At 40.4% G+C, this 27,717-nt stretch overlaps 1 protein-coding gene across 8 annotated transcripts in view; it reads left to right on the plus strand.

Moving 5' to 3' along the window:
• The window catches only part of FOXN3 (forkhead box N3), a 197,085-nt gene that overhangs the window by 159,646 nt on the left and 9,722 nt on the right, over positions 1-27,717 (plus strand). For 3 of the 8 annotated variants that reach the window (XM_027459039.3, XM_038179125.2, XM_021278168.4), the window contains exons 5-7: positions 8,211-8,276; positions 19,069-19,177; positions 27,459-27,482. In XM_027459039.3, the coding sequence (XP_027314840.1) occupies positions 8,211-8,276; positions 19,069-19,177; positions 27,459-27,482 (199 nt within the window). The remainder of the gene's footprint in view (positions 1-8,210; positions 8,277-19,068; positions 19,178-27,458; positions 27,483-27,717) is intronic. The other 5 variants (XM_038179126.2, XM_038179129.2, XM_038179127.2 and 2 more) reach the window with 5 other exon arrangements.

The raw sequence follows: 27,717 nt of genomic DNA on the forward strand, positions 1-27,717 counted from the left end.
TAGCTTCCTCCCCCTCCTGTGCTGCTTGGTCACCTCGTTGTATTGACAGAGCCTTACTTTTTTTCTGCTTGTTTTGCTTCGATGAGGAAGCCAAGCTCTGTTTTCTCTCCTAAAGTAGGTTTCCAAGTCACTTCAGTTGTCCAGCATTTTTTATTTATTTTTTTTTTAACGAATGAATGAATCTTGCCAGCTTTTCTCAGGATACAAGTTTGAAGGAGGTCTTTGCACGTTGACTTACGGAAATTGACGATCTCCTCCATGCTGAGGGCTCTTCAGCTGGTGTCTTCCAGCAGTTCCAGAGGAACCATTTTTAGTTCGGCAAAACTTTCTCCTGAAATCATAGCTGTGCAGCAAAATTAGGCTCGCTGTTATTCTTCCCACTTCATATAAGCTGAATCAATTTGTGGTCCCTTGTTCCAAAGTTGTCCTTATTACCTAAGAAAAAGAGCAGAAAAGAATCTATTCTTGTTCATTCAGCAACGTGGATAAAGAAACTTGTCAGCTGTCACATTCAGGAATAACTGGCCTTACCATTGCTAATAGCATTTGTTCTCTACTCTGTACTGCAGAGTTAGTCTCCTGTGCTGACATAATTCCCATTTCGTTAATGATGCAGAGCTCTATCCACATCTAGAGCTGGTGCAAAAAGTCAAGAGCAGGCCCAGCATCACTCTCTTAGAAAACTTCTTTGACCATCTTGCAACAGCCTGATTTTCATCTCAACGTTTCCCATTTTCTATTTTTTTTTCAGAAGCCTGCAGTTTCATTACTGCGTGACAGTATCCTACTGTATAAAACCTGCATTTCTTTTCCCTGAAAAGCGCAGACCTTTTGACACCTGTTTCAATAGTAATTGCTATTCCACCCTGTTTGTGAATTTTCCTGTAATAACACTAGTACCTTGAGTTCCTTTTTTATTGTCAGTCTGCCTGCTTTATTAGCACACAGCTATTTTAGCTGTTGGGTTTTTGTTCATCATTTTGCTGTTGTTTTTGCTGCATTTGGCTCCCTAGTTACAATATATTCAGTCCTTTCGCTAACAGTGTCACATGCCTGACCCCTTTCCTCATCATTAGTAGCTTTTTTTTTTCCTTCAAATCACTGAAAAACCTTTCTCGTTGTTGTTTTCATGTTTACTTGACATTTTTCTGTTTGTTCACTGGATCCTGAATCCCATGTGGAATTTCTATCTGCCTCTTCTGTGTTCATGGGTTGCGCCCTCACGATTCTAGCAGGTGGGATGCATGGGTGAAGCCCTCCCGAAGACATGCCTTGCTGAAAAGTACCCAAAAGCCACCTTTTCCTGCACAACTCTTGGCTGAGAGAGGGGAGGAATTTGTAAGCATTTCCCCGAGGGTCCCTCCAGCTGTGCAAGAAGTGGCGGTTCTTGCACAGCCAGCACTTGTAGGGCTGGAAGGCATGAGAGGTTCTCAAGGGCAGTGGCTGGCTTGGGACGGACGTGATTTTGAAATAGCACAAGAGGGAAATGAGTGCTTACAAAAAACACTTGTCTGTGACAATAAGGTATGGTTTATTTGGCTTTAAATGGTCTGAGTTCTGTAGAGGGCTTCTTCCTGCCATCTGCCTTCCAGTTTTTCTGGAAGAAAAAAACATTGTTAGCAGCAGGGGCATTATGAAAGCTCAAGCACTGATCACTTTGATGTCCCAGTTAGAGATAACACATCTGTATAACTGGGGACAAAGAGGGAATGTGTGTATGTGTATGCTTTGATGAAGATGTGTGTGCAACCTGTAAGGCTGCAAGGAGTTGAAGCCCTCACAATCCCCTATTCTACTGTAGAAGCTGAGGCTGCAGCAATCAGTTAAGAAGATGGTTGAAATTCCTGATCACGAATTAGGTAAGTACATGATGGAACAGCAAATTGTTTCTCTTCTGTGCTAGGCTCATAGCTAGTGCTTTCTCCAGCTGATGTTTTCTCTTCAGTCCCACCAGCTGCACATGCTGCATGGATTCAACGAAGTCTTTTCTGTTGCCTTTGCAATGGATAGATTTTACTTTCACATCCTTCAATGTAGACAAAGAAGCTTGCAGTAATGCACGGCAAAAGGAAAAGTGCTTTTAAAATTAAAGAAACAAAAACAAATCAAACATCTCCCCTGTTTTTAAGCAGAGCATGTATTGTAATGTGCCGTTTTTATATAAAACTTGTATTTCTCATATCTCCATAGTCAGCTGTCTCTTAGAAGATGTTTATCTTGTGCTGGTAAAATACATAGCAGTGTTGTTAGTCTTTCTTTTAACAGTTAATTGATCTTAATCTTTACTGCAGAGATGAAAAGTTATGATGATATGTTTTGGTTTCATACAGCTTTCAAAGCGATAGATGATCCTTTTGATGAATTTGGGCATTTGTAATACCTTCTTTAACTCTTTCTCTTACCCTTCTTTATACAGAAACTAGTGTTTTTAACAAGAATACGTGTGGTAACTGTAAAGATTTTCAGCCGATAAAATGGTGGTCAGAAAATGGTAATTGCTTCAGTAGATCTGTGATGATGTAAATTCAACAAAATAGAGGAGCAGGAAGAAGGTTTCTGTTTCAAATGCTCTGTATTGTTTAAACTTGGACTTTGTCTTCTTGGGTTTCTTTGTGCAGTAGCTTACTTGGCAGTGCCACAAATAAACTTAAAACACAGGAAAAATTAATGGTTCATTTAGACCCATACCTTTTGTCTCCTGTGCCTCATACTAGATCCTTTCAAAGGAGAAGGGAGAACCACTGTAACTGCCAGACCAGTTTTGCATTACTTGTGAAATAACTTCCTCCTAGCCTCTACTGTAAGCTTTCACAATTCCTATTCTTGGTCTTTTCGTGCACTGTTGTTGAGGTATGAATATAATTTCATGTTTCTTCCCAAGCTCTTGGTTCTGAATCCTATTGTTTTACAGTATGCTGCCACAAGTACTCTTGTTTGTTTTAAGAGCGCTTCTCAACCTCATTTAAATATTGCAGAAGTGGACTCAGTAGCATCCTACACCAAAGAGTTTTACAGTTACTGTATTTACAGTTCTCTTCAGGTATTTCTTTCTATCTATCTTGTACTTTGCTGTTCTATTTTAATAACTAAGTTCTTATTCTGTCATTAAGCAAAATAAATAAAAAATCAGAAATATATATATATATTTATAAAAGCCTTCACTCTATTAATTATCTCCGTATCTTTGACCTAACCTGACTCATACCAAGGTTAACCATCATGATGTGGGAAGGGAATAGGCACATCTATTAACAGACAAGTTTAATAGAGCCAAGCTGCTTTTCACTGTGCTGCAATTTAATAAGCCCGAAGGTAAAAGGTGGGAGACAGTGTTGCTATTGCAGCATTTTCCTGCTGGTGAAAACTGAAAATATCAAAGAATCGGACCACAAAAAAGGGTATAGGAGTGGGCTGTACTAGGAATTGAGGTAGGGAATAAAGAGACTGATCTTGCAGAAAAGGAATAAACTGGACTTTTATATTCTGAATGGAGTGGCTGTAAGTATTATGCATGCCAGCTAGAGTAGAGGATTTGAATTGAAAAAAGCAGTGGAGGATGCTGTTGCAGAAACAGAAGGGGTTGAAAGCTACAATACTGAATGGTGAAGTGAAATTCTTTACAAAAATAGCTCTATTTTAGATATAGTAATTTTAAATTAAAAGGAGATCTTATAAATTCCTTCCTGATGAGATAACATGGCAATGGTTGCGGTGTACAGATGGTGCAGTTTGTTTACTAACTGTATTTTTTACATCAGTTGGCAGTAACATTTTAGTATTACCTAAATATGCATCTTAAGTGTCTCTCAGTAGGCATCTGTGCTTGAAAATTCAGGTCATGGTTGCTTTGAATTGCCTTAACTGCTATTTTCTTTAAAACCATATAGTATAGCTGTAAAAATAAATACCTTCTAGCAAAATCAAGAGGGACCCTGTTACTCTAATTTTTATTGTGGCTTAGCTGGACGGGGCTGGATTTGAAGCATTCAGTGAGATCAGATAAAAGCTTGAAATAATAAAATACCAAATAATGAACATAATATTAATTCTTATAAAACACTTCCTCTCTCTATGAAATGAACTCAAATCAGAGATCACAAATATAATAGATGGACAGCTGTCCAACTTTCTCAGGTACCCTATTTGGTTTTAATTTTTTTTTGTCAATTCCAGAATAACAGTCTGTTACCCAAAGGTTACCCTCTGTGTTGCTGAATGTTTTTAAATTACCTCATGCCATAATATTTCAGGCCTACTATTTTGCCACTCAATGTCAGTGCAGGACAGATTCTAATCTTTACAGGTAATATGTAGACCTGGCTCAAAACACATCTTGACAACATGCACTGGATTGTAATTCCACAAAGGGATGCATTTTAGGTTAGTTCCACAGTAAAAAAACCTGCATGCTCCTTACAGGTTTGGTGTTCGCTTTTCAGCACTTTGCTGAATAGGGCCTTGAATCTAAAATGCAAGAAACACACTTGCTATGAGGTTTGTGTCTTACCTGTTTTTGATGTTGTCTTCATCAAAGGAAGCTTTGTCTTTGAAAGCAATGCTAGCAAAAATGATGCTAGGCTTCCATTGCTAGTGGGGATATTACGTCTATATCGGAGTTCCTGCACCACGTTGGCTTTGAACCGCCTTGGGATGTATGCTTTTGTGCGTTACGAGTTCATGTAAGTGCTTGAGGTTCCTTCCAGGTTCTTTCTGATAGCCTGTAAAGGGCACACTGGGGATGGGGCACCGAGCTCTGAAACTTCAGGGTGTAGCGTGAAGCACCGGGTAGATGAGGCAGCAGTTGTCTGTTAGGGAGAATGTTGCTGCTGGCAATTTTTTGTCACTATCTTTTTGTCAGTATCTGATGTTGCCTGTTTGAGACTTTGACTCTTACTTCTTCATAAAATATCCCCAATCCTCGTCCTCCTTTGTTTTTTACTTTACTTTTTCACTGGGAAAGTTGGGCCTCTTCTGTTTTCCACTAGCAAAAAATGAAAACGCAGTTTGTGTACTGAGTCGACTCTCCACTTACCTTAATTAGCAAAAAGGAACTCAAATGCATTCATTTAAATATTTATTTAATTTTCTGAACTCCAAAACTTTGGATGTAGTTATTTTTAACCTGGTTTCCTAGGGAAAGCTGTTCCTGCAATCATTTTTCACTCACCACCCACTGTTAATAACTTCAAAAGCCTTTGTGCTGATCACAGACACTTCAGGTGGGGTAGGGAAGTCAGCTAGGAAATCCAGGGCTTCAGCGATGCACAGAGGGACCCTTGTCGCTGTGCTGCTCGGGGTGCCCCCCGAGGTCAGCCCGTGCTGCTCAAAGCGGGAGGGTCGGCCTGGAAGGGGCTTCGTGGAGACCCCACCTGTGGGAAGGGGCTGGGGGCACTGCGGGGGGTCAGGGAGCTGAGCGGGAAGCAGCAGTTTGAGGAGGGGCACCCTGCCCTCGCCTGCCTTTAGTGCTGCTCCTCATGACCGCATCTTCACTGGTCTTCTTGGCATCCCTCTCAGAAGGGCGCCCCCAGACTGCGAGCGGAACCGCTGTGTGAGAATGATCCGGCCCTTCAGTTTGCCCTTGGGCTTTACTGCTGCACCTCTTGGTATGGTCTGTGGCTGCTGAGAGCTGTGGCTGACTTCAGCCCCTCTCTTTGTCCTTGGCCCTTGTCTTCGGCCTCACCTACTGCCCGGGTTTCTTCCCTGAGCAAGTCTGATGCATTCGTTCTCTGGCCTGGCTGAGGCCTCCTCCTGTGCAGCCAGGCCCTCCTCTCTCCTCCATCTGCGGGAGGACGACCCAAAGCACCTCGTCCTCGGTCCTGCTGACACCACCACAGGTGCCTGTCTCTGCTGGGGCTTCACGGAGCTGCCTGGTGTCCTCCGGAGCATACCGATATAAACATGCCAGGCACCACAGCACGTGCGGATGGGCTTGAATCACGGGTGTGCTTTGGAAAGCAGCTGCCGTGGATTCAATAGTGTGTTGTAAACAGCTCATATTAGTGTCATGAAGTCATTACAGAAACATGGTGGTGCCGTTACTGGTCTGAAGGCTAAGAATACACATTTCAAGATAGACTGGTTGCATCAATTTTATCTGAAAACACAGAAGCTTGTTGCACAAACAAAACCCAAAGTCAATAGGAAATGTGTTTGGTTTTTTGTTTTGTTGTGGGTTTTTTTGTATGTTTGTTTTTTGTTTTTTTTCACTCTGCTGTGCCCTTTTATTCTTTCAGCAGCAAAATTAACTTTATGCTACGGTGTTAGCAAGTAGTGGGACTTTATTTAAAGTAAAACAAGAAAATAAAATCCAGGAACAGTCTATAAACAAATGCTGAAGTTGGCTGTACAAGTTAGGACAGTAAATTCAACTTCTAGCAGTCCTTTATGTTGTGAAAGAGATGGAAGAATTCTGGTTTAGTTTGGATTTACTGTCTTGGGCTTCTTTGCTTTTTTTCCCCCCTTTTATTTTGAATTTAGGCAGATTATCCCTCTTCAGTTTGACTAAAGGGAAACTTCTGCTGTGTGGTCTGTGTGGTGTCTGGACCCAGTGCTGCAAAATGGCACGCATTCAGGGCTTAAACTGTTCGGGGGTGGCACTTGCAGCACAGATGCTTGCAGCAGGAATATTGCTTTTGATGTACCTTCAGAGTTGAAAACTAACATAAGTTGGTACAGCTGCTTTTTTGAGGAGTCTGCTGGTGACTTTTGGAAAAGAATATGCTCATCTGTCCAGGACACAGACAGGCATCTGCTCCTCAGTATGTTTGCACCTTTTATTCTGGTAGTCTGCTGCTACTCCGACTTTAGTTTTCCGCTTACTACAGTGTTGCTGTTTACTGTTTCAGCAATTAAATAATAGAGTAGCCATATTAGGATTGTATTTCCAGCTGTGTTATCACAGCAAAATAGTACATGCTTAAACTAGTAAAAAAATATATATTCTTAATGGGTGAAATGCTCTCTACACCATTTGCATTGTTAATAACTTGCAGGATTTTTACTTCACATCACATTACTCTCCAGGAAACAGATATGAAATATATAGATGTACAAAATATTTATTTTTTTTTTTTAACAGTGAAAAGTAATTTTCTGACATAATAGCCAAAATAAAGAGCCATGAAGCTATTACCAGTAAATTGAATTTTTTGGTATGCAATTTAGCATAAATACTAACAAGCTGCAAAAATAAAAATAAAAATAAAATAAAAACAAGAAACCCGTACTCATTAGTCATTCAGTTTAGCAGCACGGAGGCAGCAGTCGACAAGGGTGTGCGTTTTTATGTCTGCTTCAATTGCACACTTCATTTATTCGGACACGGCATAGGCGGCTTTCTCTGTCACACGGCACGATTAGCGAGTTGCGCCCCAGGGCAGCTGGGACGCTTGGCTGGGGCAGATGTTCTTTTCAGCTTATTCAGTGGCCGTTCTTGGGTTGTTTACTGTTGTCATAGCTACCCACATTTCCATGGCAGCCGTGCTGCTGTGTGTGAAGCAAGTGAATATAGTTATAAAAGGATCATATTTTGTTCTGTCTCTATAACTTACCATCTGTCAACTGACTGTTGGTGATGGATTCAGAAACCAATTTAAGAGTAACAGCAGCAGGCTGATGATTTTTGCTTATATTAAAGTGACAATGGATAAGGATGCAAGTAAGTTGGTGCTTCAATGAAATGCTAGCTTCTTTTTTTTTCTCTTCTCTCTAAATCGTAGCAGTTTTGCTCCCAACACTTTCTCAGACATGACTGAAATCCTTACTGACAAATGAAAAAGACCAAGCGTCGTCTTCTGTACTTGCTCAGGTGAAGGTGTGTCCTTATGCTTTCCCTCTCTTCTGTTGGCTTGTCCCGTTGTGCTGATACCAAATTGCGATGTTGCACCTGCTTTCACCACAGATCCTGTGTAATGAAATCTAAATACCCGTCACAAAATTAAACAGCGAATTTGTGAGGCTAACAGAGGCTAATGTGCTACCGTGCACACACGAGGACGGTGTGGTGACATTCATCACTGCGCTCTGCTCAGCAGCAGTATTGGGATCACATGCAAGTTTGGGGGTGAATACAATGTGGGATCAAAGAGCCATCTGAGTAATGAACTCTTACACCTTTTCACTGCAGAGATTCAATTGAACCTATAGTTTAGCAGCGGGGGCAAAAAGATTAGCCCAGTTGTAAATAATGTATTTATTGGTTGATTTTCCAGATCCTGACATTGATGCTGCCACTGCCATGATGCTTTTGAATACTCCCCCTGAGATACAAGCAGGTTGTGAGTAGATATTTCTATAGCATATAGCAACATAGACATGTAAAGTTAATATTCTCTTTTGTAAGTATACAGCATACCAGATAAAAAGAAGGATTTAATGAAGAAATACAACTTCCCTTTTAGACCCTTACACTTCCTTGACCCTTACATGAGTGTAATTTTGTGGTTCATGTTACAGTCATTGTTACATGAATAATAGTAATCCATAATCTCTAATGTAAAAGAGGGGTTATTGTTATTCATGACATACACGTAATTGAGTAACGTACTATTATCCGTACTGATGGAAAGACCTGGGGCAACAGCCAGGAGAAAGGCAGGGAGAGAAAGAGAGCAAGAGAGCGGAGGGTACACGGCATATGGTTTTGTTTTCATTTTGTTTTGATTTGACTCCCATCGTGTGAGTTACCACAGCCATCTGGATACTTTCCATTCACTTGGGCACCGTTTCAACTCCTTCCTTGCACGCATCCTGCCCACTTCCCTTTTTTGCACTGTCTGATTCAAGGCAGTAGGCAGGCAACAGGGAGTAAGGAAAAGTCTGATTTCCTGCCAATACAACCCTTCTTGTTCTGTGACCAGACCTGAGGGTTTGATGCCGTGTATTAGCAGAGCTCTGAAGAGGCTCCGGTCCCCACTGTACTGGGCTGCGCACATGGTGGGAGAATCATCCTGCCCCAGAGAGCTTACAGCGGAGGTATTAGAGGAATCCATGGAGGAATACAGCTGCACAAAAGCAGGGAGTGCAAGAAAACAAACATATCACTGGTCAGCAAGCACGGCAGTAATGCCAAGTGACAGGCAGCTCTAAAAAATCAAGGCAGAAGTTAAAGAAGAAGCCATTATGAAGCCTGTCTAGCCTCACCGCTATTGTTCTAGCTCAGGCAACCAAATCCAAATTCCAGGGGAAGCCTTGATTCGCGCTTTGATACTCTGCCTGGGGAAGAGTCAATTACCATCAAAGCATCTCCTGCGCAACCGAGGGAAGCTATTGTCAGCCTGCTTTGTGACCCTGCCAGAGAAATATCTGTTGAGAAGCTCCTGTGGGGGGAGAGCGTGATGTACCAAGAAACAGTCCGTACCAGAGAGGCTGGTCCTTGCCCTCATTTCCTACACAGCCTTCAGGAGCTGTGGGCAGTAAAAGTGAGCAATTCCAGCTATGTATGGGTAGGAAAAAGGAAAGATTTTATCGGGGAGAGGAGGTTATTGGTGGGGTTGCAGGAAGAATGAAATGAGAGGTCTTTAGAGGATGAGAAATTGCATTATGTCAGAGTTGTGGGGGGGAGGGGAAAAAAAAGAGGAAGAGAGTGGCATAGAATAAGAGTGCAAGACAGGTTGTGAGTGAGAGACCAAAGAAGAAATGTAGTGGTATGTGCACAGAAAAGCATGGCGAGAAATCACAATAATCCAGACTTCCGGAAGAGCCATGGAAGGGAGGAAATGCGTAGTATGCTGCACATACTAAACACACACGGCAGATTTTTGTGTCATGTACATGTTTCCCAGTGCTGTAGCTGTTTGCATGGAAGTGATGTGGACACTTTCATGTCATAGAGATCTTAGAGTGTGGATTGGAAAATGGCTCATTGCCATTTCAGTTTGTAGAGGTCATTCTGAGGAAGGAAACTGTAACCTTTTGTGAGTTTGGCATGTCTCTCCTCCATGTCACCTTCCCTGTGGGCTGTTGTGTCAGGGCCTCAGAAGTGAGAGGGAGATGAGAGCAGGAAGGTGGCTCCTTCACTCATGTTGCTCCCTCCTCGATGCCAGCAAGTAGTAACGATGTCTTCTTCTGTGCCTTTACAATGACATGCTGAGTCTACTCAGTTCATGAATCCTTCCAAATGTTGGGTAGGATTGACTGGAGCCAGGAGAAAAGGCAGGAGTGTTGATTATAACCTCAGAGGTCCTCTAAATTATGAAGGAGAAATATTTGTGTGTGTGTGAGAATGGACCCTTGAGGAAATAAATCAGCATATTGTACAAATTGCAGTAGAGTCTAGCTTATCTACCACGTTAGGAAAATCTTAGACAACTTAAAGCAAATTAATTACTAGTGCACATTAAGAAACAATTGCATGAAAAATCGCATTTTAAATTCATTTTCAAATAAAAGGCAAGTGGGCTATAAAAGTTTCACAGCAATCCTGAGCATCGTATGGAAGCTCACAATTCATTCTGTGCTCTGTTAGTGACTGCAGTGCTCTGTAAATCAACCTGTAAATTATCAGTGCAGTAAGCATGCTGATATTCTTTGGCGCCTTGAAGATTTAGGATTCTGTTCGTCATATCACACTGTGGTATCAAGCATGCGCTCAAGCCATCAGGGTTGCAAAATGTCCTGAAAATATGTAAACGTCACTGTGAACCATGGATATATCCAAAGGAGGTTATGGCACAGTCCAAACTCATGCCTGTGTGGATGGTTGCACATGCTGGCTTTTTACTTTGAAGGCATCTTGTTGAACTAACAGCTGCCTTTCCAACAGGGTGAAAATCTGTGCTTGTCTGGGCAATGTGGATGCTAAAAACATCTTCAGGAGAAAAGTTAGCTACAGCCATCATTCAAAGTCCTACTAAAATTTGTTTTGTTTTGTTTTTAATATTGTCTGTCAGAAAGGAATCCCATCTCAGTGGCATCAGCAAATCTAGAGTAAACGAGTCCTTCCTTGTCATAGACTGATTAATTAGCTTTACATTTCTAAATGGCCATTTAAAATTCCATACGAACATCTTCAACGCTGCTGACAGCCGCACATGAATTTTAAAATCAGCCTTTGCTTTTATATGAAATCATGAAATGGCATCTGAGCTGGCACGAGCATTGCTTACCATTTGCTCCAATGACACCGTGCTTTAATTTTCATGCAAAAAATCACAAAATAAAAGAGTAAAATATCATGATTTGGACATTGGGGGGGTTACTTTATAGACTTACGAAATTGATTGTTCATTTTGTCAATAAAGGTTGGAAATAGTGCAATTATAGTTGGGTTGTTGACATCAGAAATTTCTAAACAATTTCCAAATATTAACACTTTGCACTGTTTTCACAGACTAAATATTTTGAGAGTATAACTAAAGGCAGAAGTTAAGGAGTTTTGCACTATTTTCACAGACTAAATATTTCGAGAGTATAACTAAAGGCAGAAGTTAAGGAGTTTTGCACTATTTTCACAGACTAAATATTTCGAGAGTATAACTAAAGGCAGAAGTTAAGGAGTTGCCAGGTCTGTGCAGGACTCTGTTGAAACACACCATCCAGCTGGCACCGAGAATGAAGCATTAAAATACTGTGATATGCTAAGGGCAGGCAGAAACATATTTTTAACGGTTTATTTATTTGAGTTTGTTGAGGTCCTTCCATTTCATCAAGTGTTGTATTGTTTGATTATGTAAAAAAAAAAAAAAAAAAAAAAAAAAAAAAAAAAACACAAAACACAAAAAACACAACCTGGAACACCTGCTTTCTGTAGTCAGAACTATCAGAGCTTGTGAATACTTCAGATTTCAATAGTAGCAGTACATGAATATTCATACCAAAATACGTGACTTTCATTGAAAGCTGCATTTTTACCTGTAGGGGACTGCATGGTGGCTGGGCCATCACAGGCAGGTTGTGTCCAGTGGCTGGGCTTGTTTGCTCTGGTGGAACCTAGCTCACAGAAAGGACAAAGGAAAAGGTGCCAAATACGTGGCAAAACTCTGCTTTGAGGTCATGGCTACTCACTCAGTCAAGCCCATGAGTTATTTCGTACGATTGTTAAGATTTTCAGTACTTTGCTTCTTACCAGTGATAATGTGAATGTTGCTAGCTGGCACTTACACCAGCAGAGCGTTCCTGACTCCAGAGCGGTACTGTCCTGGGCATGTCATTTAGCCATTGCTTTGCCATGAGCAAACTGGAGACTGCATTTGGTGCTTCTGCAGTGTTTGGACTTCCAGAGGTTCAAGTCGCTGTTGGCATTTTAAGTAGCAATACCTTTCTGTTTAGTGAGATCATAGTGAACTCGAAGCTATGTGCAAGAACCAGTGTGAAGGGAGCTCGTACAGCCTGTTGTTGATGCAAATGCTGGTGAAACGTGCTGTGGTCAAAGCAGTGTGCTGGAAACCTTATTTAATGTGAGAAGCTCCTGACTCAGCGATCTTAAACATAGCTTCACATTCAAGAGGAGGCCTGTGCCCGTTGCTATATAATTTGGGAATTGCACACCACCATGTGTATGCTGCTCAAGCTAAAGTTTAAGACTACCATTGGCTGTAAACAATGCTTGCAGAAGGGATTTGGGTGGAAACCAGGAAATTCCAGGAGAGGCTCCTCAGCTCCCAGAATTTATCTCCCATTTTTGTTACTACTCCTCCAGATGAGCTGTGAAGTGGTGGCCTTCAGGATACTTTACAATGCTGTTTTTGGGGATGGTTCCTTATAGGTGCACTGTGGCAAGGATGTTTGGGAAGACAGGAGAATGGAGTTTTTCTGGGTGCTTCTTAAAGAGCAGGCTCTCCAAGGGTGCGATCAGCATCTCTCCGTTTCGGAAGTCTTTCATCAAGTTATGTATAATGCAGGATATATACCTTTAGTATATTTTAAATTTGGTGGGATAAGAAGAAATTCCTGAAAGAGATCTACTATTACTTCTGTGCTTCTAAAACTACCCCAATGAAATTTACATTTTAAGTGAATGCAGGTGGATTGTATACATCAGAGGTACATTTAGAGAAACGAAGGCAAAAAGCTGATATAAAATTGCCTTAAAAACAGACCAAATAGAAAATGCTGCCTTCCTGGTGTATTTTTATTGTAAGTGAAATTTGTTAAGTGCAGTGTTCTGTTTGTACTGCTTGTGCACAAATTATTTACTGTAGCTGATGAGGCGGCTTCCAGCCTAACTTTTTATATCAGAAAATGACAAATCATTGACAGTGAAATGTTTCATAAAGCTATTTTTGCTGACAATTCTGTAGCAAAGTGAAAATTGGAAAAACATTTTCATTGGGTTGAAACTTTCCATTCCATTTGTTGGCGACTTGCGGGGAATGGCATCCTCAACTTTTATTTAAGTGGATTTTTTTTTTAACTTCAGTTTTTCAGTATTATGTCATTAAAGTGAAAAAAACTAAATTGGAGAGAAAACTTACTGTTCTGAAATACTTTCTACTTCTTTCTCCCTGTTCCTTGTATTCTGATTTAGCAGTATGGTTTGGTTTGTTTGTTTGGGGGAAGTTTGGGTTTGGGGGTTGTTAATTTTTGTCCTGTTTCTGAACACAAGATATTTTACTACCGGGTTCTCCAAAATAGGCAGCACTGGTTTTTTTACTTAATGCAGAAAAATAACTCTGAAGATTACATTGTTTTTATAAAATGTCCATACTGAAGGTATGAGTGGGATGGGATTATCAGGATATACTTTTTCCACCCCTCTCAAATTTTGCTTAGGGTAAATAGCTTGTCGGATGCATTCTTGATTTGCAGCTCGTTAGGACTGCAGACTCTGGAATTTAAGAATTGTGAAATTACTCTTGAACAGTAAAACTGAAGAAGTTGGGCAGATGGTATCAAATTTATGGCTGAGATAAGAGAGTTGAAGTGAATAAAGTTACACATTTGGCAGAAAACATTTGCTTTTGGCAACTTCTTCTGTCCCATCAATTACACATCATCAGCAATTTCCTATTTTCAGTCCTTGTAGCCTGAGATAAAGTATTCTGCTAAACACTGTCCTGGAAGAGGAATTGGCAGAAAGAAGCTAAAGCTGACAGATATTAGCAGAAACTCAATTTTCTCTTGCCTACAGTGATTTGTTCTGTGCTACACGTGATGGGTCACAGAAGAGAGCCCTGGCATAAATGCATGTGCCACATGGTGACAGAGAGGCAGAGAACCAGTCTGTCCCCACAGGATACCTTTGTGCTCTTAATATTTCACTTTTGAGAAGTTCATTTTCAGTAAATATTCATTCTACCTCACTGGTCTAAATCTTGGTTACCTTGAGCTAGACAGTTTAATAGAGTATGCTTCTTTCCCAGATGACATAAGCTACTCGTTTGTTACATCTTTTCTTTTTAATTTCCTTGATTTACAAAAAATCTTGGACAAGGTTGTTAGCTCAGCTGGTTAGGTGAAGTTTGCTTCACCGCCACACGCAAACTTGAGAGGAAGAGGTTATGGATGCCATGTTCCAAGGGCTGTGATGAAAGAAGCCCTAAAGTTTGGGATACTCTGCTCAAGAATATGCTCTGAATTCAAACAGGTCCTGCATTAGACGTAGGATGGTCATATGGCCTTCTAGTTATCTTTCACCTCCAGCTGCTGCGTGCAGGCTGCAGAACAGCGCTGGATCTTTGTAGACTTCTCTTGGATCTTTCTAACGTTATCTGAACACAATGCTTTGATGGATTCAGATTATGGTATGTTCTACAACGTGGCATTCGCTTTATTGTCTGTTAAACTGTAATGTAAAAGCTCACTATAGAGTATAAAAGATGGATTATTCTTCCCCTTGGAGAATTTCAGAGATGTAGTTTTGATTTTTTGATGTTACTTGTATTGCTTCTCTCCACAGTTAATCACTAGAGGCTTGAAATTCCATCAAATCCTATTCCAGTTGTGGAATTTCACCAGAGCAGTGTAAGATCACCAAATCATTTCCTTCTTAATGCAAAAGATTAAAGGCAGATTCTCTCTAGATTTTTTTTACCTCTGTTTACTGCAGTTGAAGTATTGCTTGGGTTTTAAGCTTTCTGAGAGAGAAATGAGATCCATTGCCTCTTTCAAAACATAGCAATGATAGAAGCTGAAAGGTGAGTAATGATTTTGTTGTTTCAGACTCTTCAAGTTTCACTAAGAACATTTTATGAAAGAGGAAACCTTTATCAAAGAGGTGCACTGATCTTTTTGCATTGTACTCCAGAGCTGAGTTTCTCAGACATAAATGTCTCTAGGCACTTGCACAGAAAAGGTGTAAATTGCATTTCACACTTCTGCCTAGGAATGAGGAACTGTGTAACCTGCCTGTGCTACTGGTTAAAGAAGCCTTAGAAAAGAGTCGGGGCTGTAAGGTGTTAGCCCAGACTGGCACTGATTTTTGATATGGTTCAGGTTAAATTATTTTACCTCCACACCTTGAATCTTCAATCTAAAGTATAAACACCTAACCTCAAAGTATGGCTTCCAAACTTAATTAAAGCTGGAAAGGCACAACTGTATCTTTGGAATAAAAGTACCACATCTTTTCCAGTAAATAATCCACAAACCTTCAAAGGTACCAACGCTGGAAAACAGTTCATTGGATAATCAGTAACCACCTTCATACAGCCTGCACAAAGGCAGGGATAGGATCTAGGTACCGCGGATAACATGCACATTAGCAGTTTATAGATCAAAAATTGTAATATAAATCAGTTACTGTCATCTGGGGAGGGATGGGTATCAATGCTGCTTGAGATGCTAGTTTGTAAGTAGAGATGCGTGATGAATAGGTGTCAGTCTTACAGTGGCACACTGGCTGTGTGCATGATGTAGAAATTAATGACGTTTACCACTGAGTTATTTTGATCACCACTGCTTTTCATGTGAGGTTATGATGCTACAGGAGCTCATTTACCAGTAAGCTGTGTTTTTCTCATGCTGGTTCCAGATGTTTACAGAAAGGATACACTGCCACATCCAGTGTCCTTCAGCTGATCCCTTGTGTACAACCTTCCTGTATTTCTGTCTGCATGGCTTAACTACCCATGTAGTGGTACTGTTGCGTTGGCAAACAAAAAGAGAAATGAGTTCCAAAACCACTGCTGTTGCAAGCTGAAATAGTTACTGGATTCTGAGTGTTGATTTCAATATACAGAGCTGTGGCGTATTTCAGAGAAAAATGAAGGCTTCTTTTGGCACTAATTGAAGTCTTTGAATGAGTGGTGGCAAGCTGAACAGACCAGGCACAATTGAAGTGAATTTCATAGGTGGAATACAGGTACTGGGCAGTCAAGGTGTCTCTTTGGGGTTAATTTCATAGGATAGCAAACTTCTACGTCTCGTCTCTTCTCTTCCTTCTTCCTTCTTCTCTTCCTTCTTCTCTATGAGATCTGTACATTCCTGAAGGGCAGAGGTTGTGTGTTGGGGTGAGGATGTTTCTAAACATGAAGCTTTTGAAGAGAATGCTTCTGAGTAGAGCACCATGACTTAAAAACCTGCAAAGAGCAAAGGGTGGTGGAAGATGGAGGAATGGTTGGAGTGGGGATGTTGATATATAGAAAGTCCAAGCTATGAAACGTTACGGTGTATTTTGTATACATAGCAGTGCAGAAGAATGAAACTCAGAGAAAGTCAAGATGGAAGGAAATGAGCCAAGATTTTGGGAGAATTGATTCAGAAGAGTGAACAGGCTTTTTTTTAAAGAAGCAACAGAGTTGTCAGTAAGGCAGAAAGAGAGAGCAGGAGAGAAGCCAGGGTAAGATAAGCATCAGCTAACTTTGCCAACAGACCAGATAATTGGGTAACTATGGAGAGAAGACTTTGGGCATCAAGGAGCCTGTTGCTCTTTTTTTAGAGTAGAATTGTCAGCGTGTTTACTTTGAAGTTGTGTATGTGTATTTATTTAAGCAACACACATAACTAATTGACAAGTGACTGTGTGTGTTTATGCATAAATGTTTTATTTCAGTATAAAACTCTATGGTTTGTATCTGAGTAAAGATGAAATTACCATATCTCTCTAGGTCAAATTTCTTGGTTCATTTCTTCTAAGGGAGCTTTGTAAATACAGAGAAACTCTACTACATAGTGAAAAATGATATCTATCCCTCTTGTAAGCCTGATGGAAAAGCCATGCCATTGGAAATTATGTCTTTTTATTGATCTTTCGATATTTAGCAGGTTTATCTGTCTGTAGCTTTGAGTTTGCCTGTTATCTATGCATTTGGTTAGCCATATCCTTGAGCAGAGTGCTTTGCTTTTATGACAGTGTTATTTTGGCCTTCTTAAGGCCATGGTGTTGAAACAAATATAATAAAAACTCCAAAGTCTGAATTTTTTAGCAATTTTTTAGCATTCCTCTGTACTACCTATGAACCCAAACATTGGAGCACTGAAAGTCTTGTAGTGTCCCCTGAGTGAAATGGCCACGATCGATTTCTCATAATCTAGTGCTGGAAGAAAATGCACACAGCAGTGAAGTATAAATAGTAAAAAGCAATTTTTAAATTATTTTGGTCATTGAAAGCTGACCCTAGTTGTTATAAAGTAGATTCTGTAATTTTAGCCATTTTAGGCTGTACTTAAGCACCTAAATATAAATGACCTGTTCTTAAGAGGTGCTCAAATGCAAGGGTGGGTATCAGGCAGTGGCAGGATTTGATTAGGGGTGATGTGCTCTCACCAGCAGCAGAAAGAAGATTATTTTCCCAGAACTAATCTTTGTGGTCTTGAGTGAAGCAAGGTGAGCATCAGGATGGCAGGAAGGGGAGCTTGGATCTGGCTTGGTGTTGATAGCAATGTACCTCAGCAGCTTAAAAATAATGTACTTCTAAGCCTGTATTTCTCTGCCTAGGAATACACTAACAGTTTTAGGGGTCAGCATTTGAAGCTGGATATGCTTTGGTTCTTAGGCTGAATGAGTTTCCCGGTCTCTGTAATTTGCTTAAGTACAACCTTTAAAAGTAAAATTCTGTAGCTGTGTGTGAGGTGATGCGGTTTGTATTTATCTCATACGTATTTTTATAATACCTGGATGTTTTAAAATGACACACAGAGTGATGGTAACCACTGTCTTTTTGGATGCTCCCCACCAGGGGAGGGTATGGTAGAAATGTTGACTTATTATGAGGGTAAAGAAAAAATGAGCAAACTGTCTATCTGTGGACATTAAAGAAGCAAGTTCAGGTGGAGGCTGTTGGAGGTTGTCACTGCAGCCTGCGGGGACGTAACAGCAGTGCAAACCAAGGGTGTTGTGCCTAAATCACAGGTGAATGCTGTGTTCAGTAGTCCTGCAGCCCAGGGTGGAGGAAGAAAATGCTGAGGACACAGAAAAGTGCCTGGATGCAAACAAAGCACTCAGTCCTTGGTTCAAATCTTATTGGGCAGAGCTGCTGTTTTTGATATGCAGCCAAGGTAAAAGTCCCCATGAACCCTCTCTCTGGGTTCTGGGGGCATTTTGCTGCTGTCAAGTGGGGTGACAGAGGTTGTTGGGTGCAGAAGAGAGGAGCTGAAAAGTGGTATGGAGCGAATGCCTTTTCAGCCTCTTCTCTTTGCCTTGTAAATCTGCATTTGTAGTTAATATTTTATTTTGCAGGAGACAGAGGCCAAGAGATTGTTGCTCAGAAAGTGAGCCAGGATGATAACAAGCTGTGACTTATGTCCTTGCGAGTAAATTGTTTTTATTCTGTTTGTCTGTGAGGGGTCATTCTTTCTTATTGTAGATGAAACAGTTGCATCCATGCTCATAGCTGGTTTTGACTCCAAGCACATACCTTCCCAGCAGAACTGTGATTATAAATCCAGTGATTCAGTTGTACAAGGAATGGTCAGCAGCAGCTAGGTCAGGCAGTGGCTTCTACAAGCCACGTTACCACTGGTTGCTGTTAAACTTGTTGCCATGAAAATAGCATTGAAAATAGAATGGCATTCATGAGAGTTGAGACTGAGAAGGTAAAAGGTAAGCAGAGTACTACACAAGGTGTATTACTTCTGTAATGTTTTCTCAATTATTTGAAAAGCTTAACTTCCACATTTTGCACACATGCTTTTCTGACATTTCCTTTAAAAGGAAAAATGTTCTTTTTTTTTTTTTTTTTTTCTTCTTAGTTCCTCCAGGAGTGATACAAAATGGAGCTCGAGTTCTGAGTAGAGGAATATTTCCTGGAGCCAGGCCATTGCCAATCAACCCTATAGGAAGCATGGCTGTTGCAGTAAGGTAAGAGTCGTTCATTGTGATATCCTTGTGAAATATATTAGTATTTTGCAGAAAACGTAAAAGTATATGTAAGCTCACATCAGTAGAAACTTTACTGCTTGCTAATGCTTTGGAGATTATAAATGAAAAAAACCTTTGCCATCTAAAATGTGTGGTTTATCATTCTTTGCAGGATAGTCATAGCGTATCTGTCTGTTGCGTAGTGGCTTATAAAAAGCATAGTTTTGTTTTCACTAGCAAATTGCAAGCAGTTTATGGTGAGAAGCTCCTTGGGTGACCTGTTTTTCTAAGTGCAGATGTGTTTTCCTGCTCCCCCCACCTCTGCCACTTTTTTAAAGACAATTTCCTGAACCTTTTCCAAGGATTAAATATGAGAGAGAAGCATATCAGTAATATTAAAGCAATTTCTGAAAGATATCTAAACATATAGCTGTCATTTTGTTATTAATGTAGGTCTTCGTGAGGTGGTTTCTTTCATTACAGATTCTATTTCAAGGTTATACTGCAACATTCAAGGGTAAAATGTTGTCTGAAGATCCTCAACTTTTTTCAGAAAGCAGGGCAGTAAGGGACATCTAGTGATGGTAATAAGAACTGTGCATCAGTGCTTTGCTTTACTTAAAGCCGTGATGGTTTCTTGTTGCAAGAACAATTTGCCTTCGGTGTAGCTCCATTTGCAGTCAGTCACAACAGAGATAAATTTGATCAAGTGTGCTGCCAGTGCTCTTCTCTTTCACAGCCCTCAGAATCAGTAAAAGCCATTTCAGCTCAAGCAGTTGGGTGTTCTGGGTGGGGTTTCTAAATCAGCGCTGCCCCTGCTTTGCTGGGCTGTTCCAGTTGCAGCCTCTGATCTCAGCAAGTGGCTGCAGAGCAGTGAAATAAAGTAGCTTGATAGCTACTTACTCCATCATTATTTGCTTGGGATTTTTTCCCATTTGCACTTTAGTTTTTATCCCTTTTTAGAATTAGCGTCTAGCCCTTTGGATAGTTTTTACATGCAATAAATTGAGAGAGAGAGAGAACCTATGACATTCATGTAATCTTGATGCTTAAAAATGCATAGAGGGGAAGACACTAATTGGAATAAAATCCAGATTTTTGGTGGCAGCTGTTTCAAATGTTTTTAACATTTGCTGCGCTGTAGGGACGCAGCCCCGAGGGTCATCCTCCAGAAGTCTGCAGTTTGTTTCCGTCTCGCTTTTCCACAGTCTGGCCTTGCTAGCAGTGGAGGTCAACCCCCTTCACCAGCTTTGCCGCTGGCTTTGGCCAGGACTTGCATTCTGCTCCAGTGGGGATTGCACTGCTCTGGGACTATTGGATCATTAATTCTCTCTCTATATATATGTATTTATATATTTATATTTATGAAGTGTCCAAGCTAAATGGAGGACATAGTGGTCTGAATATTCTCTCTTGAGCTTATCTGCATTTCCAGCTTAGGGCTGTTGCTTAAGCAGAGGAGACTGTTTTGTAAGCAGGGTTGACTTAGGATGGAGATAGGTCTGCTCTTCCTTCCAGGCCACTCAGAAGCTTCCTTCTATGTAGACATCCCGAAACTGCTGTGCTGCTGTGAGGCTGTATATAACTTTTATGTTAATTTTTATGCATTTTCAGAGGACTCGTTATTTTTTTTCCAGCAGGTAGGACAGGATCTTTGCCAGCTACTTCCTAATGTAAATTCAGGAAATAAGGGATTTTACACCTCCCTTGCTTATGTGCTTCTTGCCCTGTTTCAGAGAAAAGCATTTATAATTTGTTAATGCAGACATATTTCTAATTCTTTTTATTCTCTTCTTCAGCCTTAGGCAGTATTAGAAATAGCTTGCTATGAATATATTGCTAGTCTGCATGATGTCTGCTCATATTTAAGGGCTCCTGCAATATCCCCTCTCCTAATTCTTGGAAAAAAACATGCACTTTGAGAAATTAGGGGGCTCTCTGCAGTAGAGCAAGTTCAGAAGGCAGTTTTATATTGTGCCTGCTGGGGATATCAAAATTCAGAATTTCTCTAGGAAGGTCAGCCTGGATGCACAGTACCTTTTAGACCATCATTCTGGCTTCTCAAAACTGAATACTTCTGTTACCTGTTGTTGTAAAAATGAGATCCTGTTTATTTGTGCTTGCTCCTCTCCTCAAATACACAGAGCTAAATGGGCCCTGTCCTGTTGAGCTTTCATGGCATCTCATGAAAATCCATACAACTTCTGCTTATCATGTATGGCAGAGGGAGTTTATCGCAGTGTCCATGCAGCCTTCCTCTGTTGCAGTAGGAGTAGGAGTTCTGCTCACACAGAGCTGTCATCCCTGCACAGAGGGAGATGCTCCAGTCAGGCTGGCAGGGGGCATTTTCAGGCATGTTCAGGTCAGTTTCCCCTTCCAGCTTTCACCAGGGGTGGTGCAGGCTCTTGTTCCAGTTATCTGCAGAAATTATGTCCCTCAGCCTGTATACTCAGGAAGAGCCAGACAGCTTCTTTACAAGATTTTATTCAAATGGGTATTGGAGAGTTCCTCTGGTGTCCTAAGTGAAAGGCCTAAAATGATGTGGTTTTCGTTTTGACTTAGGGGGCCTCTAGCATTCCCTTGGTAGCGGATCCTTGCATATCAAATTAAACCTCTTACTGGTTTTCTTTATTACTGTACGTATTGTAGAAGTTGCTGTTTCTTCTCGAAGGTGCTGGTGTTCTGTTGGCCCTTCCTTGCTGTCTAAGGGGTTTATTTCATTTTGTGTTTATTTCCTCAATGTCTTAATGGTCTTTGGGCTTGCTGTTCCCCAGACTGGGGAAATACTGTTTGCTTGCGAGAGCCTGTCTGCAAACTGCAGTCCATGCTTTTGAAGTCTCTTGCTGTATAGGATTGCCTGGACCATTCACAGATACAGCATTTATTTTCCCCTTTTTCACCTAATGCATTCAGTGCTTTGGGAAATGTTTAGGATCCTAGAGTTATTTAGTACCCAGCCTCTTCCGTGGTTGTCAGGCAAACCACTAGTTTCTGTCAAAAACCAGGCCAGACCACAGACCACCACTTTCCTGTTAATTTTCATATAAGCTGTGAAACAGAAATGCCTGAGAACATTTTCAGACACTCGTTGCACAGTGTCTGTATCTACGTGTGCTGTCTGGTCATGTGTTTTTTCTTTCCTTGCTGGCAGTTAGGTAACTAAAGCAAGTAGTGTGGTGCATGTGGAGTCTGCCAGCTCCCTCCCTGAAGGAGATGCTGTTTTCTGTACCATCACTGGAGTTCCTCACATTTTGGGGACTGTATAAACTTTTTTTTTTTGTGCTACTTTTTTCCCTTTAGTGCCCTAGGACATACTCTGATACTGCTGCTGCTGAGTCTCTGCAGACATAAAAGTTTCTGTATTTCTCTGTACTGATGAACCCTCTCAATTCCCCTCTGCAGGCCTAGCATGTTAGTTCTGTTACACTGCCCACTGCTTGCACTTACAGTTCAGGTCCATGTCACATGCTGAAGAATGCAGCAAAGTGAAACATAAATGTCTGTGCAGCCAGCTGAAAGATTTGTTATCAACAGACTGTGCAAATAACTTGCAGTACGTTATCCTGTTGCACAGACTGCTCGTACTGTCAAAATAAAGTAACAAAAAGGTTGGTCTTAGGTTAGACTTGCAGCTATAATTAGGTGGTATTCTGTTATTCAGAAGGGAAGCCACAACACAGAACTAAGTTGTTGAAATCAGTGATTTCTGTTATGTTAGCTCGCATTAGGTGGAAGGTTTACTGTGCTATTCTTTTCAACAGTGTGACAATGTATTAGCACACCTTGTTCCTGCACGATGTATTGATGTGTTGTTGTTCCTATGTAATTACGTGCAATTATGTTATCTTCTATATATAAAATAAAATACAGTGAATATAAGTAGGATGAATTTAAAAAAACTACTGAAAAGTATTTAAAAACAACAAATCCACCCATTTCCACGAAGAAAGAACAGCAATTGAGGAGAGCATCATTATGTTGTAGTGCATTTGGCTTAAATTGCACAAATAGACCTTCCGTTCCAAACTAATCTACAAATGGAAAAGGCATCCCACACTGTTTTTTACTTTGAAATCATCCTCTGGTGTTAAATCTCCACAGCAGAGCATAATTGGATGTGTTTTGACAGTAGCTTTTTATTTACTTTATTCCCACCACTTTTAGCTTGTTTATCATCCATACTTTCCATGTTGTGGCTGACAAGTCTAAGACCCACCCGAAGACAGCAGGGGAAAATAACGCTTCAAAGCTGCACAGCGTGTAGCATGTCTCTTACATGAGATCCATCATAGATATTTTTGGCAGACCATATCCCTATCCAGTTCCCTGAGTGAATCTAAAAGCAAATGCAGTGATAGTCTGAATATGTAGAAAATAAAATACTGAGTTAAAAAGGTATCCAGTGAAAGTCAGCAAAACCAGCAGTGCCTTCCGTGCAACAAGGAGTTGGCTGTGCTTCAAAGGTGAGCTTTTGCTCTTCAATGTAAAATCAGAAAATACCCTTTAGATGTTTACTTAGGAGGACTTCTGTAGACACTTCAGTAGGTGTAGTCTCTATCAAAATGGCCAATGCATCTGCAGTGTGCATTGTGGCAAGATGCAAGAAGCTTTATCTATATAATTCCAAATTAGTCGGGCGTTACCAGTTACACCGACCCTGTGGAAGAGCACGAGCTTGGAAGAGCTCTTTGCTCTGTGATTTCAGAGCAGTCAGCAGGAAGCCTCTCACCATGACGTTTACAGTGTTCTTTGGTTTTCCCCAGTGCACGAGTGGTTCATGCCTGTGTCTGCCTGAAGCGGGCAGACCCACCGAGGTGCAGTTGGTGGAGTTTCTCTCCACAGAGAACCTCACCAGCTGTGTGGCATAGGCCTTGTTATTCGGTCCAGGGTAGTCTGCAAAAGATGTTTTACAAAATATCCTTGGTAATATTTCTGTAATAGGCCTTTTTTTCTTTTCCTCTGCCCTGAATGTTCGCTGTGCTACAGAGGCTGTTGAACATTGTTCAGATGGACTCCCAGGGTGTCCGGGTTGGGTCTGAATTCTTAATTCCTAACCTGTTGGCAGTGTTCTGCCCTAATTATGCTTTTCCCACTGAATTATATAGCTGAGGAAAGCGGATGCTTTTAGCTCCCACGGATTTCTTTTTACTTTTGGAGCTGCAGTACTGTATGGACAGCTTGTCGCTCGTCCTGGTGCACAGGGCTTCATGGTCTGTTCAACAGCCTGTTCTGATGGGAAGGCCGAATGACAACCCCATCCCACAGCACTAGCCAGCAAATTCACGTGAGATGCAGGTAGGAAAGAGGCAAGCAGAGTTCACAGCTACCTTGGTGGGAAATCTTAAGGAGCAGGTAAAACCATTAGGTTTTGGGACAGTCCTAGTAAAGATGCTGTGGCTGAACTTGGCATTGTCTTTGTTGATACAGTCAGAAAATTCAGGTTGGAGAATAGTATTGACCATCTTTGCTTAACTATTTGGGTTTTTTTTAGGTAATAATTCACCAGGATGAATGCAAGGTATGTTTCAGGCTAGTTGAAAACTTAGACAAAACTTTTTTACGTGCCACTTATGCCTAGGTAACAGGTTAAATTGCTTTCACTAGTGTTTGTTAGGAAAACTCAATTATTTAAATTAATACAGGTTAAAAATAAAAATTAGTGGGAAATTATTGGGATTTTTTTGTTTTTAAATTCTCTTTCCTCACAAAATATTTCTAGCTTCTGAAGGAATTGCACAGTTACCTTCAAATTGCAAGCACAATTTCCCAGGGAATTTCCCTAAGTGAAAAAAAACTCCTGTTTAAGTTTCCAAGACTATATGTTCCCTCTTCCTAGGGAAAGCAAGTGCATCCACACAGGTAGAGCTACTGCACTTGCTTTAGTTTGGAGAAGGAAAAAAACAAACAACCCACAACACGCAAAAATACAACACTAACAAGCCTCATCTCCTTCAGCATAACTGGGTTTTAAAATATCTGTTCTTTTTTTACCATTAATGCTGCAGTTCCTCTGTAGCTCCTCATCATTGGTGTGTGACAAGAATGGGTTTTGTGCCCAACTTTATTTGATGAGGCAAGATTGTTAGTTATGATTATTTTAACTTCAAATTTATAGGGCAATTAGCTCAGGCCTGGCATCCATTATGGTGACTTTGTTCCTCCTGCTGGCTTTATTTTTGATTATTTTTTTTCTCCCTCAAGTCAGCCATTCAAACAGTGATTAAATAAACCAAACATAAGTAACATGTGCAGCATAGATGCTAAAGCGTAAGTAGAATTACATACTGTCATTATTTATGAATGTTTACTTTAGCTTAGGTAAAAGAACTGGTAGATGCTTTCTTTCATAAATTCTTACCTGTATAGTCTTCATGTTCTTGTTTATTACTGGTGTGATCAGCTTAACAAGCCCCAAGTCACCCTTGTTGCGTTGCATTCCCCTTTTCACCTGTAATAAGTAGGATCCTTGGCAGCTGAAGAGTTTTTTTTAGTAAGTAAAGGACAAAAGTACTGTCTGACAATTATTTTTCCTGCAAGAGAAGAGCACTGCATTTGTCTGAACTTCAGATTTGCTGTTGATATTGACAAAGTGTTCTTTCTGCTAACAGCTCATGACTCATATTTGTTGCGGTCCTTTGCATAGGATTATGCTGTAAAGTATCTCTCTAAGAGCTTCTATCAGTAGTGTAACCAGCTTGTTGACTTTTGACTCAATAACCAGAATCTCATCATGCAGCAAGTGAGCATCAATTATCTTCCATGTGCTAGCTCATCAGCCTATCTGCTCCTGTGTAGTATTTTTAAATAAGAGTTCAACTACCTATATCTAAAACTTCTCACTTTCCTGAATTTTCCTTTGGAATTACATTACCTATACAGTAAAAGAGTGCTTTACAGTTTTAGCAAACCTGGAACCTATCAAAATGTGTAAACCACACTTACAGTACCACACGGTATTGCTTTCTTCGTATCTTTTAACTGATTGTTTCCAAAACTGTCACCTACGTGTATACAATATTTGTCATCCAGAAGGACTGGAGGTAGTTAAGCTGGTACTTAAACTCTACATAGGTTTGTTTTGCTCATCAAGGGGAAGGTACCTGTCTCTGGTGTGGAATACAGTAAGTATTTTCCAGCAAAACTTCTTGCCATTTTGCAAGCAGAACGTGGTTACATATCTTCTTTTAAAGACAGTAGAGAAATTTAAGGAATATATGTCTGCCCTTGGCAGAAGGATGGAGACTTATTCCTGTCTAATCCTGAGGAAAACCCCTTCAAAAGGCAAAGGAAACTGCTTCATTGCTAACTTGAGATCCAGCTCCTGTGGGCTCTGTCTGGCTCCTGATGAAATTAGTAACAGAACTCTTATCAATTAACAGTGGGAATGGAGTCAGGCTTTCCAAAGGCCAAACTTATCCCTGAAGTGCTTGAGGGTTGTGTAATTTTGCTACAGCCAAATTGAAATATTTTTAAAAGAAGCTGTGCTTGGTACTTTTGGTTGTATAACTGTGGTTGAGGTCCGTCAAGCAAATAAAATAGTCCATGTGTATAGGATGAAAAGCTCTAGTGACTGTCCCATGGCCTTTCCTGACAGAGGAAGCCACTGCTTTAAAATATTTGAAAATGTCAGTTTCTGAGAATTTTGAAATGAAGTGCTGAACTAGAAAATGGGAAGTAAGGTATTTAAATATTTTTTCCCTCTCTGTTATACTAAGCACAGAACTTTAAATGCTTTATCTTCCCCTGTGTAATTTAAAGATAATCCAAGCATCAGAGCAGTTGCCGGTTTTAAAAATCTATTATTGCTAGATAGTTAATCTATTGTTTATCACTATTACTGTAGTGATAAAGTTAGAATTACAACCAGAATTATGAGCAATAGTAGATTTAGCTGGCCAAAATATATTCCCCGAAACACAGGGGAGTTCTGTCCACTGATGTTGTACGTTGAACTTTGTAGATCACAAGATTAATTTGTTAGTGAGTGTGTAACTGTGTAAGAGTGATATAAAGCTTTAGAATGTCTCAGAAAGCATATGTGCAACATGAATGGTTTAGGTATTATTTTATTCAACTCTTATTTATGTAGTAATATCAATTACAACTAATTCTTCATATCTTATGCTTGAGCTATTGCCTATCAGATTAATTCCAGGCTACATGAATTTTGACCTGATGTATATCCTAAAACCCTGTATAACTCATTTTCATTTCTGTGGATATCCTTTGCTAATTCTCTCCTTGACCTGCTTTCTCTTCCTTTTTTTATTTCCCCAAGCAGAACTGGTTGGAAATCTTTCAAAATGTAAGTGAAAAACAAAGAATTTTCTGAGATGCGAATGCTGTCCATTTCCTGACCAGTTCCACCATAGTTCCCTTTCCTTTGAAGTGTATTGGTATTTCCTATTTCCTCCCATTTTTTAAGTGATTACATTTGTGTTTTTTGTTGTTTTTTTTTTTCACCTTTCTGTCTTTCTTTGCCATCATACCTCTTTGCAGTCACTCTCTGTGGGATCCTAACCCCATAGTACTACACCTTC

This window comes from Anas platyrhynchos, chromosome 5 (assembly GCF_047663525.1).
Source record: "Anas platyrhynchos isolate ZD024472 breed Pekin duck chromosome 5, IASCAAS_PekinDuck_T2T, whole genome shotgun sequence".
In the NCBI taxonomy this organism is placed as follows: Eukaryota; Metazoa; Chordata; class Aves; order Anseriformes; family Anatidae; genus Anas; species Anas platyrhynchos.